Genomic DNA, 21,639 nt, shown 5'->3' on the forward strand with positions numbered 1-21,639 from the left:
TTGTTTATTGTGTATGCTTTTTAAAATAGAAACTGAATTAGCAAATAGTTTTAATATTTGCAATTCTAGCATACAGTATTATTCTCAAAGTATTATTAATTATTTTGTGCTATGCATTTAGAATAGTGTATGAAAGAAAGTCTGGTCCTTTTATTATATTCAATAAATTTCTAAGTGAGCATTTTACAGGGTGATTATCTAGCAGAAGTACTAAACGATAATAACTTTTTCCCCTTCTTTTTTCTAGGTATCTTCACTCAAATAACATAGTTGTGGTTCCGGAAGGTAAATACACTTTCAGTTTTTTCTAATAGTTAGGAGGTGCTAGAGTTAAATCTGTGCTTTATAATAGTAGAACAGATTGTCTCTTTAAACCTATTTTGGTTGGAGTATTAGGGAATTTTAATTATAAAACATCATTATTAGTTTCAAAGCTTTTTTCCCTCTAATTAGTAAGTCTAGTTAACAGTTACAATTAAAGTTATTAAGTCTAAAATATTTATAATGGTTAAGTAAATTATTATCAGATAAATTGACATTGGGTAAATAATAAAATAACTTCTAGTTTATTAAATCGAGTTAAGCATTTTGGTTAGATAAAAAAGACTTTATATATCATTTCATGAATTATTTATTCAAGTAGTTTTTTACATTGTTTTAACATTTTTATTTGTAATCTTTTTAAAGTTTATATTATATTAAGGTAGAAGTGTTACTTCATAGAATGTTGTTTGATACTATACTGCAATAAAAATGCTTTAAAAATTTAATTTGATATATGCTTTTACTATTATGTCAGCACCAGAGATAGGGATATTAAGTATTAAAATATTTAAACTTGGGTAATATTTAATTGCATTAAAAATTGGTCTTAACACTTGAGTCAAATTAATTTTGCTTTTACCCTTCTTTTCCCTTCAAAGCCATTGGGTCCCTTGTGAAACTGCAATGTTTGGATCTTAGTGACAATGCCTTAGAAATCGTTTGCCCAGAAATTGGTCGTCTGAGAGCTTTACGTCATCTTCGGTTGGCTAATAACCAGCTGCAGTTCCTACCTCCAGGTAATCACCGTCTGTAGCACAGAAGCTTCTTGTCTGTTCCAAGGCTATTTTTATTAATATTTCTCACTTTGTGTCTAGGCAGTGGGCTTTGGGTATATCTGTAAGTTTCCGATTGTCCGCTTGTTAGAGGAGGATGGTAAGGAATGTGGATGGACTATGACTAAGAGTCTTTTGCCTGATGCAGACGTAAAAAGACGGCATTTACGGTTTTGAGCTACAATTACTGCAGTTGTGCATTGCAGTCAGTGCTCCTTCAAATCACTGCCCTGGTGAATTATTTGTACCAAAAGCTACTTTAGTGTTGAATTTCACATAAGGGAATTTATACAAACTTTGCATTTTAGTGTCTGAAAGCAGATACATGCAGTGTTTTCTCTCATTCTCTAGAGAGGTAAATGATGTGCATTAACTTTGATTTAATGTGAATCATACTAGAATTTAGTAGCAGAATTTAAGTTTGAGTTCTTGAACTAATTGTCACTTCTGCCTACTGATCATCCTATTAGATTATGATGTACATACAGACAGTACCAAAATCCTGCCTTCTCCTGAGCTACCGTTAAGTCCTTTGACTTTCTTACAAGGGATATTCAGAGACCTTTCTTTGTGAACCCGCACACTTGGAGATTCCTCTGTCTTATATCATTTCCCATATTTTTAAATCAGTGAAGTATGATTTAAAAAAATAGCTTGTGCTTCAGATATAACATGAAAGTACTCTGCATTCAAAAATAAGCAGAAAAAAAAATGCAGACACCACTCACATTGGGAGTATTTGTACCTAGTAACTCTTGGTATTCCTGAGTCTTTTAGTGTATCCAAGTGAAATATATGACTCAACCGAAATTACAAATTACTGCCTGCCTTAGAACGTCAGGGATATATGAAACTGTTAAAAATTACTCATGTTAAATCCATGAATGAATTTATAATTTAAAAAATACTTTCTCCAAAGTTTTTCAAGTACAGAAATTTCTAATTGAAACAGTAGTTGATTAATTTTTAGACTTTATGTGCCAACTTTAATGTATACATTCAATATTTTATACAAAAATGGTATTAGTATAGCAGTTAACTCTGCTTAAAAAATATTTTTTAACTTCATTTAAAGTGTCTTACTTTTTATAACTCTGCTTAGTACAAAAATTTTTAATATGGTGTAGGAGTATGATCTTTGCTTTAAATTTTGTTGTATGTAATCAAACTCAATGGTGCTTCATCATGAAGCTTGATTTCATCAAGTTTATGTATTCACATACTCAGGAAATTAGATTCTCTTTCAGAGGTTGTATAGAAAATGTATCAGCAAAGATATACTTTAGATTTTCAGAATATTTTTATATATCAGCTTATATAAGATATAGAGTCAAAATGCATGGATATAATACTGAATGTTTTAGATTTGATTGTATTTTCAAATATGAAATTCATAAAATATATATTATAGAATCAAAATGCATGGCTATAATACTGTGTTCATAAGCGCCTTTTTCTATATGTTTAAAGAATGTACGAGTAACAACTCTATTAAAACATTGTTCTTTGTGTTCTGTTCTTCTGTTTTTTCCTGTAATGTAGAACATTTTGTGGTAAAATGTAGCCATTTCCTTTCATTATATACTCTCAGAGGTTAAGGGTATACTAATAATGTCATTGACTGCTTCCTAATAACAAGTGGAGGGTATAGATTTCCTGGCTACCTTCATGTAATTTAAAATTTATATCTCACCTGTTTCATAATAGATTTGAAGCATTTACTTCTGATTTTATCTCCCTAGCTTATTTCTGTTGCTTGTGTTGTTTTTTGGCTTGTTTTGAGTTAAATGACATACAGTAGTATCTATGTATTTTGAGTAGAAACTTTTGATTAAGCTATGTATATAGTTTCTTTTTTTTTTCTGGGCCATCATAAATACAATGCTCTAGATCTTACTAATTTTTTAGTTCACTTTATGTATGTCTTTATGAGGTAATTTCACTGTTATGATTTGAATGGGAGAGGGGCTTGGTACACAGCTACCAAGTGTACCCAATCATTAGGGACATACTATGGAAAAGTATTTCAACTGTAGTAAAAAATGTGAGAAATTGCCATATGGTGTCCATTTAATGATGGTAGACTCCAATTGATATGTTAGCCTCTTCTGTTCGGAGAAGGCAATGGCACCCCACTCCAGTACTCCTGCCTGGAAAATTCCATGGATGGAGGAGCCTGGAAGGCTGCAGTCCATGGGGTCGCTGAGGGTCAGATACGACTAAGACACTTCACTTTCACTTTTCACTTTCATGCATTGGAGAAGGAAATGGCAACCCACTCCAGTGTTCTTGCCTGGAGAATCCCAGGGACTGGGGAGCCTGGTGGGCTGGTGTCTAGGGGGTCACACAGAGTCGGACACGACTGAAGTGACTTAGCAGCAGCAGCCTCTTCTGTTAATACCTATTCCATGCTATTGGTATAGTCTTATATGTTATATGTATGTGAAAGACTTAATATTTTATTATGTGTGTTTTTTTTATAGTTGAAAAACCTTTCGATGTGATTTCACACTCAGTATTTAAAATTTGAAAATTTGAGAGCAGTATTTGAAACATTTAAAATATCTAAATGGCTAATAGTTTTAAAATTAGGATCTAAGAATGGATTACAGGGGCTTCATGAATGCCCTCAAATTGTGTGGACAGTTTGGTGTTTGTGAGTATGTACATATTGCTGTAAAGAAGGTCCAGTGTGTTTATGAATTTCTCAAACAGGCCCATCACTCATATAGTTGGTTCTCTTGGATTGTTTGTCAGTACCCATTCTTTGGGAATGTCCCTTCCCTGCTTCTATTGGATTCCAGAGTACTGCCATTTTTCCACCTTGTATGTTGCTTTCTCTCCACAGTTCATTGATCCTGGTGTAGGTAATCCAAGCAAGACCAGTTCTCTTCCTGGGCATTTTGAAAGAGACTGTAGGGGAGAAGCAAAGAGAACAAGAGAGAACAGAGGAGGGTGAAAAAGGAAATCAGGCACGTTTTTCTCTCTGGGCTTCTACACAATGCTATGTAATCTTGTGAAATCTGGTAGTAGCCATGTGGGCAGGAAAACAAAGAGAAAAAGATGAAGTAGATACCTCGAAAGAAGATGGAGTCAGAGACTTTTTAAGTTTTCTCTAATTTCCCAATCACTGATTCTGTTCTTAAGGCCCATGAAGTGAAGTGTTAGTTGCTCATGAGTCCAACTCTTTGTGATCCCATGGTCTGTTCATGGAGTTCTCCAGGCAAGAATACTGAAGTGGGTTGCCATTCCCTTCTCCAGGAGATCTTCTGGACCCAGGGATCAAAGCTGGGTCTCTTGCATTGCAGGCAGATTCTTTACCATCTGAGCTACCAGGGAAGCCCCGTTTAGGCCCATAGACTGTGCTTAAGCTAGCTCTAATTGGCTTCTGTGAATTGCCACCCAAAGAGCTCCCTGTAAAATAGCTGCCCCAAAGGCTTGATTTTTGTTTATTTTGCATAAGTAAAAATTGTATATATTTAAAATGCACAATGTTATATTTTGACATATGTATATATTGTGAAATGATTACTAAGGTCAAACTAATTATCGTATTTGTCACCTCTCAGTTACCATTTGCGTGTGTGTGTGTGTGTGGTTCAAACACTTGAGATCTACTCTCTTAGCAAACTCAAATACATAATACATTATTATTCAGTTGCCTTTTAAAAAACCTTTTTTTTTATGGTAAATTTTAAGCAGAATAGAATAATAAGCCCTTATATACCCAATACCTAACTTTAACAATTTATCATGGATTTATCCTCTCTTATGTTTTTCTTTTGTTCTTCATATTTTTATCCTCTCTTTTTGAAAGTTTTTTAAAAAATTAGGATAAAATTGACATACAGTGAATTCCTCAGGTGTATAGCCCTGAGCTTTGACAAATGTATGTACTCATGTAACCAGCATCTTATTTGAGATACAGAACATTTCCATTACTCCAGAAGATTCTCTTACACCATTTCCAGTCAATCTGTTTGCTATAGGCAAACTCTATTCTGATTTCTCTTACTATAGATTAATTTCATCTGTTGTTGAAAATAAAATAAATGGACATGGAGTTCTCTGTTTGACAGTCACTCAAAATAAAGGTTTCAGGATGCATCCATGCTGTAGTATGTGTCAGCAGTTCATTATCTTTTTTTTGCAGAGTAGAATACCATTGTATAAACTGCACTTTATAACTTATTTTCCTCTTAATGGACATGTCAGTTTTTTTCTCATTTTGGGCTGTTATCAATAAAACTAATATGCATGCATGCATGCTGAGTTGCTTCAATCATGTCCAAATCTGACTCTTTGCAACCCTGTGGACCATAAGTAGCCAGGTTCCTCTGTCCACGGGATTCTCCAGGCAAGAAGACTGGAGTGGGTTGCCATGCCCTCCTCCAGGGCATCTTCCCGACCCAGGGATCAAACCCACATCTCTTATATCTCCTGCATTGGCAGGCGGCTTCTTTACCACTAACACCACCTGAATCCCTATAGACAGTCTTGTATAAGACTTTTTATGGATTTACATTTTCATTTCTCCTGGGTAAATATCTTTTAGGGGGAATGTGATACATAATGGAGGTATACGTTTAACTTTAAGAAATTGACCAGCAGTTTTTTTTTTTTTTTCATTAAAAAAAATTTATTTATTTTAATTGGAGGCTAATTACTTTACAATATTGTGGTGGTTTTTGCCATACATTGACATGAATCAGCCACGAGTGTACATGTGTCCCTACATCCTGAACCTCCCTCTTCATCCTATCCTTCGGGGTTGTTTCAGTGCACCGGCTTTGCGTGCCCTGCTTCATGCGGCAAACTTGAACTGGTCATCTATTTCACATATAGTAATGTACATGATTCCGTGTTTTTTTCTCAAATCATCCCATGCTCGCAGCCTTCTCCCACAGAGTCCAAAAGTTTGTTCTTTACATTTGGGTCTCTTTTGCTGTCTTGCATACAGGGTCATCGTTACCATCTTCCTAAATTCCATATATATGCGTTAGTATACTGTATTGGTGTTTTTCTTTCTGGCTTACTTCACTCTGTATAATAGGCTCCAGTTTCATCCACCTCATTAGAACTGAATCAAATGTATTCTTTTTAATAGGTGAGTAGTATTCCATTATGTATATGTACCACAGCTTTCTTATCCACTCGTATGCTAATGAACATCTAGGTTGCTTCCATGTCCTGGCTATTATAAACAGTGCTGCAATGAACATTGGGGTACACGTGTCTCTTTCAGTTCTGGTTTCCTCGGTGTGTATGCCCAGCAGTGGGATTGCTGAGTCGTATGGCAGTTCTATTTCCAGTTTTTCACACTGTTCTCCATAGTGGCTGTACTAGTTTGCATTCCCACCAACAGTGTAAGAGGGTTCCTTGTCCTCCACACCCTCTCCAGCATTTATTGTTTGTAGACTTTTTGATGGCAGCCATTCTGACCAGTGTGAGATAGTACCTCATTGTGGTTTTGATTTGCATTTCTCTGATAATGAGTGATGTTGAGCATCTTTTCATGTGTTTGTTAAATGGTTATATTAATACCATTTTATGCTTCTCATGGAAATAGATGAGAGTTCTAATTACTCTGAATGTTTGCTAGTATTTGATATTGTCTTTTTTTTGCTAGTATTTGGCTTTGTTTAACTGTAGTAATGGAGAAGTTGTATTGAGTTGCTTTAATTTGTATTTAACTGAATTTGTCCTTCCCTCTTAACTAGGGGTATTGAGCACCTTCTGATGTATTTGTGGGGTATTCCAAATCTTTCTGAATTGTAGATGGTGTCTCCCTGCTTTACAGACCAGTGGCGTGATTAGGTTGTTGAAGAATTCTCTCTGCTTTCTAGTTCTGCCCCTTGCTTTCTGCGCCTTGAAAGATGTAGTAGCCTTGCTGCCCAGTTGCTGGCCTGTGTATGGCAGCCCGGTTCTCTAAAAGTGGATCTTGCCTCTGCAAAGTTTCTCTTGGCTTTCCTGTTATCTTCCATTTCAGGCTTTCCTCAGCTCAAAGCCTGGAGGGTTTTGTGGAGATGGTCTCAACTCTCTTCCCTTGCCTCCATTTTTGGTGAAGATTAGTACTCTTGCCTGGAAAATCCCATGGACGGAGGAGCCTGGTAGGCTGCAGTCCATCGGGTCGCGAAAAGTTGGACATGACTGAGCGACTTCACTTTCACTTTTCACTTTCATGCTTTGGAGAAGGAAATGGCAACCCGCTCCAGTGTTTTTGCCTGGAGGATCCCAGGGACAGAGGAGCCTGGTGGATGCCGTCTATGGGGTCTCACAGAGTCGGACACGACTGAAGTGACTTGGCAGCAGCAGCAGCAGCAGTGGGAAAGAGTTTGTGAGTGTGTGTGTGGTTGGCGGCAGGGCACAGGTAGTTCATGCGGCCTCTCCCTGTGTCTGGGGCTCCTCTGGATTGTGTGCTAGTGTGCCAGTCCACGTATAGCCCTTCAAAGCAAAGTTAGACTGCTTTCTCTTTAACCCTTGTCTATGGCAGATTCTTTATCCTCCTGTTACAGTCAAGCGTGTTAGCCACTGGGAATCTCTTCTCTTTTAAAATATGCTTACCACTTTTTGGGGTTGATTCAGGTTTCTGGGTGTTCTCAGTCTCTGAAAAATTTTAAAAGCTGTAATTATGTAGCTTTTCCACTTTCTTTTCATGGTTAGGGTTTAAGTGACAATTCTCTTGACTTTCTGTTTTCTTCTTGGAATTGAGTTCTCGTCCCTCACAGGCTCTCGCAATTTGGGTTTTGTTTCTCCCTGCCTTTCCTTCTCTACCTCCTTTTTGTCTCCTTTTGGATTACTTGAGTGTGTTTTAGTGTTCCATTTTATTTCCTCTACTTTAGAGGAAAAGTTTAGGTTTTTCTTTAGAATTTACAGTATGCACCCTTAACTTATTACAGCTTACTTGGGATATTGTACCACTTAACATAAATTTTAAGAAACTTCCAACAGTATACTTCCATTTACCCTCCTTCCTTTGTGTTATTGTATCATGTATTTTATCTCTATATACTTATGAACCCTACAATATATTTATTTTGCAACAATCAGTTGTTTCTAAAGGGAATCACAATTAAAAAAAAAAAGATATTCTTTGTATTTACCCATTATTTACCATTTCCTGTACTCTGTTCCTTCTTGTAGATCTCTTTTTTGGTATTATTTCTCTTCAGCCTTAAGTACTTTCTTTAATATTTCTTGTAGTGCAATTCTCCTGGCAATGAACTATGATCATTTCTCTTTCTGTGAAAATGTTCTTTATTTCATCTTGGACTTTTAAGGATATTTTCTCGAGATACAGGATTCTGGGTTGACAAGATGGTTTTTTCCTAAGCACTCTTAAAGACAACCTTTCATTGTTTTCTGACCTCATTGTTTCTAATGAGAAGTCAGTTGTAATTTGTAGTTTTGTTATCCCATATGTGTGTTTTCCTATTGCTACATTAGATATTTTCTCATTATCTTTGGTGTCAGCAGTTTATGTATGATGTGCCATGATGTAGGACTTTTTATATTTATCCTGCATAGGCTTTTCTTGATTCCCAAATTGGAAAGTTTCTTACTTTTTTTTTATATAGTTTTCTGCCCCATATTTTTTTCTGTTTATCTGTCTTCTACTGCAGTAACTTCTTTTGTGCTCTCGAGTATTTTATTTATTAAGCCCTTCTTCACTCTCTCATAGCTTTTTTCCTCTTTAGTACCTTGTCTTGCATTTTCTAGCTGCTTCAACTCCCAAACTGTGACCTTCAGCACTGTGAGACTGCAGTGTTCCACTTGGGTTCCCCTTCCCTGTGTGTGGCCAAGAAAGCCTTGTCCGGCTTGGGACACAAGGGGTATTTCCCTTATTTCAGTGATCAGAGTCCTTTGTTTCCTTTCTGTTACTTGAAAACAGTTTTCTCATTTATTTTTGACTAGTTGTGTTGCTATATTTTCGTTGGAAGCAAGTCTGGTGTAGTGACCTTGTCATATCTGGAAATGAAAGTCCTGTTAGATGTTCTTTGATTTCTCATCTGATTGTTTACCTGTATTCTTTTATATAATTTGTATGCCATTGAAACATTTATATGTTGCATTCTCCCACTTCTAGTATCAAAACTATATCATTGTTTGTTACAGAAGAATAAATTTAAACTCATTTTCTTCCAAAAGCCTAGTCTGACTTAAGTAAAATTACGTGATCTGTTCTGAAAAGAAGTACGACACACTTACAAATAAAGGATTACTGGAGAAAGATTTCCATCAGTGCAGAGCAATTTGCCAAATACCTTATGACTCACCATTGGCCACAAAAGCAAATGGATATTAGAAGAGTCAGAAAAACCAGCTATCCCTTGATTGTCAAGAAAATCCTGATGCTTTTGTGATTCACTGTAAAGCCTCTGTGAATTCCCGTGAGAGAAGAGTATGGTAACAAACAAACCCCAAAATGTAACTAAGAGTCAGAAAAGTTGTTGCTTACATCTGGCATGATAAATCAGCCTGTTTCTCTGAAATGATTTTGCCCTTAAAAAGTTGTTTTGTACACCAAAAAAGGAAAGATTTTTAGCCCAAATTGAAAACACGGAAGCAATCAATGTTATACTTAAATGGATAAAAGCATGCAAAAACAGAAATACATACTATATATAAGTAGCAGGAATTGTTCTAAAACTCAGGCTTCAAGTAGGGTCAAGTTTATCATTTTTTTCTTAAAATTTATTTTTCTTCTGGTTAAGCCTCTGTTCCTTTATTGTAATGAAATTTAGTATCTCTTCTTAGATTTGTCCTGTTGCCACCTAAATTATTCTGAAATCTTTATGCTCATTGCTGGCAGTCAGGGGCTATAGATCAGCCTTCTTCCTACAGAGGACAGGAAGCCTGGTCATGCTACAGCTTCCCCCGTTGCTTGCTGCCCCACCGTTGAGACTTCATTGGTGCAGTCTGACTGATAGTAGTGCAGCCTGCTGTGACTCCTCAGAGTTGCTGACCCTTCTCCTGCGGATACAAGCCTGGTCAGAGGTGCTCCACGTTTGCATCCGTGGGTTACGGTTTCTAGGATTGATAGGGGTCCCAGGAACACTGGGCCAGCCCTGGTTTCATTGTGCCTGTGTTCACTCTTCCGTCTTTAGTGGTCAACTCAAAGGGAGAAGAGAGCAGTTCTCGTCTTGAATCTTCAAAACACAAAGGATCTAATTGTGCCACCTGCCACCAAATAATCAAGGCTGTTCACCCCTGTATTACCCTCCTTGGGTGGATGCCATAGCAATTCACCTTCCTAGTGAAACAACTTTTCAGTGATTCCACATCAATACTGGCAAAATAGCTAGCTAGCACTTTTCTCACTAAAAAAGGTAATTGATCAATCTGGCAGAGTCCCCTCTGGTGTTACCAGGCTATGTAAGTATAGTCAGCAATATATGTAAATAGACTTTCTATTTGGTAGGATTAGCTGCATGACCTGGGACACTTACTGTTTCACCTACTCAACAAAAAAGTATTTATTGGTTCCAAATATATTCTGTGTCCTAGAGGAAGTGGGGACAGTGAAGGGATACCAAAATCTACAGCCAGGCTTCAAAGGAGCTTGTAATATTTTATTGTTGAATAGTTTAAACTGTTAACTTCCAGGGAAGAGACTAGGTAGAGAAGAGAGAAAGAAGTATTGATTGTGTTAATAGTTGGTCATTATCTTGATATAGTGCCAAGTGGTTCAGGAATCTAGTTTGACAGCTAATAGGGATAAAACCTACCCACCCTCAGTTTGCTAGATGACCACTGAATAAATGAATAAATTGTCCACCAGAGTACTAAACTCATATTCAGAACCTGTTCTTTCAGTGTCTCTTATAGACATACAAGCTACTTTATTAGTCTGGCTCGCAGGTAGGACTTCCCTGGTGGCTCAAACGGTAAAGAATCTGCCTGCAATGTGGGAAACCTGGGTTTGATCCCTGGGTCGGGAAGTTCCCCTGGAGAAGGAAATGGCAACCCACTCCAGTATTCTTGCCTGGAGAGTCCCATGGACAGAGGAGTATGGAAGGCTATAGTCCATGGGGTCACAAGGAGTCGAATACAACTGAGCACAGGGCACACACACAGCATATATTAGTAAAGTAACTTTATCCTGTATATTAATAGTTAAATGTATGTTAGTATCTTTATAGTAATATAGAGATTTTCAGTTCAGACTTTTACATAAAATTTAGTGTACTAGATTAGATAAAACAGATTTATCAGAATAAATTTCTGTTGATACTATTACATATTGTAAAATTTGGTTACAGAGTTAAAACTTCTAAATTTTATTTTAAAACTTTTACAAGTTTGAAAATTGTGTAAAAGTCTTAGAATAAAAATGACCATTAAAATTCTTCTAAAAGAAAAAGAATTTGTTTTTTGGGCCATGCATCCTTCTCAGTACAAAAAAATACAGAAAGTACTCCTTTTAAGGTAAGGTGTGAGGGGAAGTGGTAGAAAACTTGCCAAATGTCAGAAACACAAAAGTTTATTCTGGTGATACTTTTTAAAAAGGCAAAAGGAGAAAAAGTTGGTCCCTCAGAGAAAAGGGAAAAAAGAGAAAAGTTGGAAAGCCTCTCCCATCAATCATGCTATTGAATTCCTTTCCATGGGCCATTCCTTTGTGAAAAAATTTCAAAGCAGCTAATGTCATGATAGCAGTGATCTAATTTGAAGTCTTTTAAGGAGAATACTTCCAAATTCACTTCACATGCAGTACTTTCCCTTTCTATATGCAATTACACTGTGGTGTATTACCAGCTTGGTGCTGTACAGGAACCTTGAAACAATACTGAAGTCAGTGGAGAGACTCAAAAGAAGTCAGGCATGATGCGAGGGACTGAGCTGTTTACACGGTGTGCAAGAGCAAATGGCTTGGGCTTGGATATTTTACATTATTTTGTCTTTGAAGTGTACATAGTCTATCCTATACACTGTTTTCAGGATTATCTTTCTAAAATATAGATTTGGTAAACTACATCTCCAATTAAAATCCTTTATTGAAATATTTTGTGAGAAGTGTGTGGTTGCCAGACTAGAAGCCCATATTGGGTTCATAATCATTTGTTTATTATGAAGACCAGGAATTAGGAATATTAAAAGAAAAAAAAGCCTAATGATTGTAAAAATGTTCATAATCTTTTGGAATAAACTTTCTTGAGAACTTACAAATGTATTTTCTTCAATGCAACCTATGAATGAGAATTCAGTCATTTTTATTTAATGTATTTTTAAATTCAAATCAACTTGCAGTATTTTGAAGGTGGTATGCAGCAATTTCTATCACACCTTTTTATATTTTGGCAAAACTTGGGTTTATAATTCAGTTTTACTAAGGGGCTTCAAGTATTAAGCATGTTTTTCTTAATAGAGTGACTTGATATATTGCATTTATTGAGCAATCTTTGGGAAAGGCAAGTGTTAGATATGTAAACAAAGATTATATTTTAATGGTTATTTTATGGTTTTAATTGATTTTTTACCTTGATTTCAGTATATTGTTGTTTTGTGACATAATGAGAAAATTATGGTTTCATTTTAATTGTGGAGAAAAATTAGCTGGCAGAGTATAGATGATGTGCTGAAACAGGTATTTCTTAAAAAGTAATGTCTTCAATATGTATTTTGTTTTATTTTTTATATGTTATTTGAACATGCTTGTTGCTTCTTCTGTAAATTATGTTTTATAATGTTAAAGGTTTTAATTTAAATCAGATTGTCTGCTCTGCAGGTAATTTTAAAATTAATGATTGATTTAGTGCACAAAAACCTTTATGATTTGCCAAGGATTGGTGTAATGAGAAGTAAACAAAATTTAGTTTGTTAAAAACTTCCCCTGCCTCCCCCCTTTTGTTTAATTTTTTTTATGATTTCTTTTTAAAAAATCACCACTTTAAGCAGATGCATTAATGTCTTTGAGCAATTTGTTTTAGTTTTTATTGTATATTTATAAAGTAGTGAAAGAGGAGAGTGAAAAGGTTGGCTTGAACCTCAACATTGAGAAAACTGAGATCATGGCATCTGGTCCCATCACTTCATGGCAGATAGATGGGGAAACAGTGGCTGACTTTATTTTTCTGGGCTCCAAAATCACTGCAGATGGTGATTGCAGCCATGAAATTAAAAGACCCTTACTCCTTGGAAGGAAAGTTATGACCAACCTAGACAGCATATTAAAAAGCAGAGACATTACTTTGTCAACAAATGTCCGTCTAGTCAAGGCTATGGTTTTCCCAATGGTCATGTATGGATGTGAGAGTTGGACTGTGAAGAAAGCTGGGCACCGAAGAATTGATGCTTTTGAACTGTGGTGTTGGAGAAGACTCTTGAGAGTCCCTTGTACTGCAGGGAAATCCAACCAGTCAAAGGAGATCAGTCCTGGGTGTTCACTGGAAAGACTGATGCTGAAGCTGAAACTCCAGTACTTTGGCCACCTGATGCGACGAGCTGACTCATTGGAAAAGACCCTGATGCTGGGAAAGATTGAAGGCAGGAGGCAAAGGGGACGACAGAGGATGAGATGGTTGGATGGCATCATCAACTCGATGGACATGGGTTTGGGTGGAGTCCGGGAGTTGGTGATGGACAGGGAGGCCTGGTGTGCTACAGTTCATGGGGTCGCAAAGAGTCGGACATGACTGATCGACTGAACTGAACTGAACTGAAGAAAATTTGAAATCAAAATAGTGGCTATGGAAGTGATGAAAGGTGGTTGTATATCCCTTCTACTTCTTAGCTAGATTTGCTGACTTTCCTCTCCTGACTTACTCTGAAAGAGAATCAAAGTCTGGCAGATCTGTTTTGATGACTTTTTTACTTTTAGTTTTAATAGTTTGGTATTCACTTTATTATGAATTTATAGTACCAATATTAACATCTTATTATCAGTTTCTTTTTAGGAGTAACAGTGGTTTTGTAGGAGTCATATTTACACATGCATTTAGATCCTAACACAAAAGTTTGTTGGAAAAAAATAGCTGAAAAATATGTAGATATTTAGAATAATAGATCTCAGAATTATTCTTTCCCTCATCCATTTTTACCTCTTTTAAAAATAGAAGTATTCATTTTTATGAAAGAAAGCACAAGTTTCTTATAAGTAAAATAAGACTAAAATTTTAATTATTAAATCTTCAATTAATCAAGGAAATATTCTTAAAATTTTTCCTTTGATGCTTTGAAAAAGATGTGTAATCTAAAACAGAGCAAATACACATTGGAAGGTTTTTTTTAACATTTATTTATTAAAACATTTTTTTTTGGCTCTGCTGTCTTCACTGCTGCATGCAGAGGCGTTCTCTAGCTGTGATGCATGGGGGCTGCTCTCTAGCTGCATTGGCAGGCTTCTCAGTGTGGTGGCTTCTCTGGTGGAGCTTCAGTGGTTGTGGCACATGGACTGCAGCGTGAGCTCAGTAGTTGTAGCACTCTGGCTTAGTGGCCCAGGAGCACGAGGAATCCTCCTGTGGAAAGGGACGAGGATCAAACCCGTGTACTCCTCATTGGCAGGTGGATTCTTAACCACTGGACCTCCAAAGTCTAGGAAAGCATTTTTTAAAGTGTGCACAGTTATTCATGTTGTTGTATATATCCTAAACCCAAATTATGACTTCTGTGGTGTAGTTCTGTTCCCTGAGGTCACTGCTGCTGCTGCTAAGTTGCTTCAGTCGTGTCCGACTCGGTGTGACCCCATAGACTGCAGCCCACCAGGCTCCCCAAGTCCCTGGGATTCTCCAGGCAAGAACACTGGAGTGGGTTGCCATTTCCTTCTCCAATGCATGAAAGTGAGAAGTGAAAGTGAAGTCGCTCAGTCGTGTCTGACTCTTAGCGACCCCATGGACTGCAGCCCACCAGGCTCCTCTGTCCATGGGATTTTCCAGGCAAGAGTACTGGAGTGGGGTGCCATTGCCTTCTCCTCCCTGAGGTCACTAGGAGGCTGATTACTACACATCTGAAAATGTGAGGCAGTTTTCCTGTATCATGCATAACCGATGCAGGAAGAATCACTAATACTGGCTTGTGTACCTGGAGGTGTTGTTTTACATTCTTTATACCCAGGAAAGGGGTTTTCAGAGGTAAATTTCCATGACTTTTTCACTTAAAGAGAAACGATCCATGGCATAATTGAATATATATTTTACACTTATCAAGTCCCTATATTATCCAGCAATTTAAGAACCAAATCCTTGTATCTAGTGAGTGATATATGAAATACAGGCTATAGAATACTGTTAATTTTAAATACAAGAAAAAGGAAAGTTTTACTCTTTTTGTCTTTTGAAGTTCTTAATAATAGTAAATCAAATCAGATCTGTAAACCAACAATTAGTAATAATTTTACCTATTCTGTACTTCCTAAATGCCAATCTCCATACATTGTTTTCAGTTGAATGTTCTTGGTTTGCCTATGATATCCTGTGAAATTGTTTTTGAACTTAATAGATAAAGCTATTTTAAGTTTGCCATACCTAGAATTCCATGGAGCTTTATGAACTATGGCTTTCAATAAAACAAAAGCCTATAAAACTGATGTTACTTGATCCCTACTTCTCCATTTTCTATACCCATGTCCTGTATCTAATATAGTAGATAGGTTTTAATTTGATGGGTTCTGATATTCCCTGTCTCCCTAATATCCAACATCATTAATTTATACTGATTCTCATAGGTTTAGTTTTATAAAAGGTATAGAATGACAGCTTTGAAAATTTGCTTCTGCTGCTAAAAGATACAACAGGCCATGAGGATTTACGTATTATATCTGTTTATTTCCTATCCAGAGTTGACATTTCTACTTCTAAATCAGAAACACATGTAAAGTTATGATATATAAGTGGAAAAGCAAGGAATAGAACTTTGATTTCCTTATCTCCAGGGAAATATCTAGAACTGATTTGCAAAGTGTGATATATACATAACTTTTTCCCCTCCATATCACTTTGTAAATTCTTCTAAACAATGTCTTTTTAAACTTTATGACAGTATCAGTAATTTTTTTTCTAGGATGAGTAAATAATTTATTTAAACTATTTCCCGTTAATTTTTTTGAAATAACTTTATGAGGTAATTTCGATACATAAAATTTATTGTTTTACATGTACGGTTTCTTGAATTTTATTATATGTACACAGTGAGGAGCTATTGCTGCAATCTAACCTTAGAATATATCCGTTATTATGAAATTCCCTAGTGCCTGTTGCCAGCCCCTGTTGTCACCCCCATCCAACTATTAATCTTGTTTCTCTCTTCCTGTAAGTACTTTTGCTTTCTCTAGAAATTTCATTGAAATGGAATCATGTAACATATAGTCCTCCCTGTCTGGCTTATTTTATACTTAGCATAGTTTTTTTTTTTTTTTTTTTTTGCATGTATATTCTTTTATGTTTTAGTAGGTTGTTTCTTTTTATTATTGAGTAATATTTGTATGGATATGCCATATTTTGTTTACTCACCAGTTGATTAGCCATTTAGATTGTTTTCAGTTTGGTCTGTTACGAATAATGTTGCTAAGAACATTTGTGTACAAGCGTTTTGTGGGGTTATGCTTTCCTTTCTCTTAGGTAAATACGTATGAGTAAAACTGCTGAATTGCATGGTAACTATATTTTTAACTTTGAAAGAAACCGCTAAACTGTTTTCCACAGTTATTCCCACTTGTTAGTATGAGAGTTTCCAGTTCCTCTATATCCTTGCTAACATTTGATATTTTCAGTCTTTTAATTGTGGCTATTCTAGTGGCTATATAGTCAGCTCACTGTGGCTTTATTTTGTATTTCCCTCATAACTAAAGATTAAGTATCCATCTGTATCTTTGTAAAATTCCTATTTAAAATTTTAAGCCCCCAAGTGGTGCTACTGGAAAATGGGGCCTTTGGGAGGTAATTAGGTCATGAGGGCAGAGCCCTCATGACCTAGATTTGTGGCCTTACAAAAGAGGGGCTTCTCTGGTGGATCAGATGGTAAAGAATCTGCCTGCCATATAAGAAACCCAGGTTCAACCCACGGGTCGGGAAGATCCCTGGAGAAGGGAATGGCAGCCGACTCCAGTATTCTTGCCTGGAGGAGTCGCAGAGTCAGACATGACCGAGTGACTAACAGTTATAAAGGAGGCTCTTTATAAGCTTCCTCACTCCTTTCACCAAGTAAAGTTACAGTAAGAATTCCACAGTCAGTGAGAGGGCGGGCCCTCTCTAGACACTGAATCTGCCAGCATCTTGATCTTGGACTCCTTAGCTTCCGAAACTGGGAGAAATAAGTTTCTGTTGTTTTAAAGCCACCCAGTGGTTTTGTTACAGCTTTATATATTCTGATGTTAAAGGCTAATTTTCACACAAAAAAGATTATGACTCTCATGTAGATATAAAAAATTTTAATGTGTTAAAGTTTTTGTTTAACCTATTAATGAGGAACCTGGTAAGGTTTTATAACCAGTTCAAAGGAGGATCCAAAGAACAGACACATTTATAGATCAAGAATATTGAAATTAACATTCAGATGGAACCAAAGGAGGCTTTTCCTCACAACAACAGAGGATTGTCTCTCCATGCGACATGATTTATTTTTGTGTTTATAAGTAAGGATTATTTAAAATTTTATCAGATTGTAATCTAGAACATACAGAGTTGTAAAATAGCCCTCATAGGACGAGTATCAGATCATCTGGAAGGAAGTGCTAGACAGCAAGGCTCAGCACCTCTGACCTGTGGGTCTAATCTGATCCTCCACCTGATTTTTTAAATAAAGTTTTATTGGAAGACAGCCATGCTCGTTCATTTACAGATTGATTGTGGCTGCTAGTGTGCCACAGTGGCAAGGTTGAGTAGCTGTGACAGGGACTGTTTGGCTCACAAAGCCTAAAATTTTATCAGATGACCTTTTACAGCAAGTTTGCTGATCCCTGCTCTTGCCTGGATACACATCCTTTACCAGAAAATATTATTTATAAATATATTCTTCTGGTCTGTGGCTTGTCTTTTCATTTTCTTAAAAGTATCTTTTGAAGAGCAAAAACGCTTTTTTACATTTTGATGAAGCCCAGGGTATCAATTTTATGGATTATGCTGGAGATGTCATATTTAAGAACAGTTTGCCAAACCTAGGATCACAAAGATTTTTCTCTTCTGCTTCTTATATAAGTTTTAGATAAAGTTCTATCTATTACATTTATGTTTATGTTCCAGTTCAAGGTAATTATTGTGTATAATATGAGGTAAGAATTGAGATATTTTTGTTGTTGTTTAGTCACTCAGTCATGTCCAACTCTTTTGTGACCCCATGCCTGCCAGGCTCCTCTGTCCACGGGGTTCCCCAGGCAAGAATACTGGAGTGGGTTGCCGTTTCCTCCTCCAGGGGATCTTTCTGGCCCAGGGATCGAACCCGCATCTCCTGAATGCAGGCGGATTCTTTACCACCGAGCCACCAGGGAATCCTGGATATGTTTTTACATGTGGAATATTCACTTGTCTCAGTGTAGTTTGTTGAAAAGACTATCCTGTCTTCAATGAGGTACCTTGGTACCTTTGTCAAAGATCAGCTGACTATAAGTACTTAGATTTATTTTGGAGGCATTCAGTTCTTTTCTGTTGGTCTTTATGCTTACCCTTATGGCAATACTATATTAGCTTGATCACTGTAGTTTTATGGGAAGCTTTAAAATGAGATCATGTAAGTTCTCAGCTTTGTTCTTCTTTTCCCAGTTTCTTTAAATTTCACTGATTTTTTCCAAACCAAAGAAGATTCATTTTTACTCTTTTTTGGGCATTCCCTCTGTATACATATTTGTGTGTGTGTGTACATATGGGTAGCAATAAGAAGATAAAGATGAGGGAAGACCTTTTATCAAAGTGATCTATGGGGATAATTACATTGTCCAATATAATTTCTAGCCACCCAATCTGTTTCTTGCTTTCATTTTTACTTATGTAACTTATGATTTTAAACTTGTTTCTCTAATTTTATTGTGACTCCCACAACAGTTTGCCTCTTATCAATAATACAGGGACAGAGAAGGGCCAGACAGGTATGGGGATGATAAGGTCTGCATTGTGACTCCAGTAGGATGGACGGTTGAAGGACAGGGCAACCTGAGACCGAGGGAAACTGTGTCTGCTTGTTCCCTGCCTCACTGTGGACCTGCTTGTCCTCTTCACTGATGGCCAGATCTTGGTGGTGGGAGTTTGAGCAAAAGAAGATCAAGACCTTGGGTTTTGGCTCACAGCCAGTCACCACAGTGCTTTTTGAAGTCCTATAGAGACGTTATGTCGGAGAAGGCAATGGCAGCCCACTCCAGTGCTCTTGTCTGGAAAATCCCATGGACCAGAGGAGCCTGGTGGGCTGCAGTCCATGGGGTCGCGAGGAGTCAGACATGACTGAGCGACTTCACTTTCACTTTTCACTTTCATGCATTGGAGAAGGAAATGGCAACCCACTCAAGTGTTCTTGCCTGGAGAATCCCAGGGACGGGGGAGCCTGGTGGGCTGCAGTCCATGGGGTCGCTAAGAGTCAGACACGACTGAGCGCTTCACTTTCACTTTTCACTTTCATGCATTGGAGAAGGAAATGGCAACCCACTCCAGTGTTCTTGCCTGGAGAATCCCAGGGTCAGGGGAGCCTGGTGGGCTGCCATCTATGGGGTCGCACAGAGTTGGACACGACTGAAGTGACTTAGCAGCAGCAGAGACGTTATGTAATATATATATATAATATATAAAATATATATACTATGTAAAATATATATAATAGATAAAAATATATAAAGGGATTAGATGAGAGAGTACCAGACAATTAGGATGGTTACTGGAAGAGTTCCTTTCTCTATGGCTTCTTTAAGAAATATGAATGAATTTCTGTATTGCTAAAGATTGGGTAAGTAAATATTATGAACATCCTTTTTTGGCATATCTGATAAGCCATTCAGGGCCTATCATAGCTCTCAAACTTTATTATTTAATTTTTCTATAATTTCTATATTCTGATATTTAAATAGTCTTCATATAAAAGTACAGATTTTGTAGCAAATAAATTAATTTAATTTTAAAATTCTTACATAGAACTAAAGTAAAATAAATACTATTTTGAAATTTATCAATATTTAACAAATGTTTATAAGAAAAGGTCAGCTATTTCTAGAACTAAAATTCTCCCAACACCTTTAGGATTCATACTTTAGCTTTTGACAAGGTATTGGGCTATGTTTAAAATACTTTATAGAATGTTAATTAACAACCACTGTCTTTTAAAACCCCTTATATTGCTAATTAGAGACAAATAAAATTGAAAATTTATGTATTTTTTCTTTATAATCATTTTAAAATTACTTTGAAAATTAACACAGTGTCTTTCTTCAGATCCTTTTTGTTTCATGCATTCTCTGAATGCTCTACTTAGTTTCTTTAAACAGCACTCTACATGAAGGATATTAGTAACTCTTTGTAAAAATTGTGATGAATAACTTCCCATTTCTTCCTCTCTGCTTAGAAAAAGATTGTACTATTTTAGTATCAGTCACTGAGATAGTAAGCCTTAAGTGGTAGTAGTTAATTTATTTTTGACATAAGGCTTTTCAGAAGAATGCTTTTGTTAAATGTTTGTTCTTCTCCCTTTGTTGTCGCTTAATTATTTTTTAGTATTACTCCTTATTAGGCTAAATTATTTTGGTATCTCTAATTAAAAATTAAATATAATGATCTGGCTTTTAAGAAAACATACAGACTAATGATCCTGAACCTTTTCTCTTTGCTGTTGGCCCAGACATTGCCCGCTTTGGTTTCCTAATTTAGTAACAGAAATAAAACTATGCAGGACTGGGCAGGTTTGGTATGCTGGCATCTAGCCAGGAAGCATTGGTTTCTTAAGTAAATGGACCTGTGGGGATTTGAGGAAAACACAGATTAAGTTACATGAGCTTTGCACTTCACAAATTCCTAACTATTTAAAGGAACTCGGCTAACCCACTGCCACCTAAATAAAACTCAATTTTGTTGAAACACACACATACTAAATGATGTATTGTTTCCTTTTTCAAAATTACCCTTTATCTTTGTGCTTTTAATTTCATATTTTTGTAAAGTTTTAAAAAGCACTTTCTCTTTTAATAGTGCATCAAAATTATAGTTAAACTCTATTCAGTTATTTTGTGCATTTGCAATACCTTTCAAGGGCTTCCCTGGTGGCTCAGGTAGTAAAGAATCTGCCTGCAATGCAGGAAACCTGGGTTCGATCCCTGGGTTGGGAAGATCCCCTGCAGAAGGGAACAGCTACTCACCCCAGTATTCTGGCCTGGAAAAGTCCTATATCTATAGTCCATGGGGTCACAAAGACTCGGACACGATTGAGCGACTTTCACTGTCACTTTTCAAGATAGCATAATATAAGAGAGTCAATAATATACGTGTGTAACGTGTTTCTGTGTGAAAAAATGAAAGAAAGTTCTGACCGAGATACATTTTTTAAAAGCCTTGTTTTGCCCACTGCCTCGGGCATCTGCGTGGCTGGGCGGCCTCCCTCCCTGCCCGCTCTTCCCCCACCACCGGCGCTGTCAGTGCTGTGCCTC

General features: G+C 36.7%; 1 protein-coding gene across 4 annotated transcripts in view; it reads left to right on the forward strand.

Moving 5' to 3' along the window:
* The window catches only part of LRRC28 (leucine rich repeat containing 28), a 206,649-nt gene that overhangs the window by 52,181 nt on the left and 132,829 nt on the right, over positions 1-21,639 (forward strand). For all 4 annotated transcript variants that reach the window (XM_006052244.3, XM_025271601.2, XM_025271602.2 and 1 more), the window contains exons 4-5: positions 248-285; positions 924-1,061. In XM_006052244.3, coding sequence (XP_006052306.1) covers positions 248-285; positions 924-1,061 — 176 coding nt within the window. The remainder of the gene's footprint in view (positions 1-247; positions 286-923; positions 1,062-21,639) is intronic.

Source organism: Bubalus bubalis, chromosome 20 (genome assembly GCF_019923935.1).
Source record: "Bubalus bubalis isolate 160015118507 breed Murrah chromosome 20, NDDB_SH_1, whole genome shotgun sequence".
Classification (NCBI taxonomy): Eukaryota; Metazoa; Chordata; class Mammalia; order Artiodactyla; family Bovidae; genus Bubalus; species Bubalus bubalis.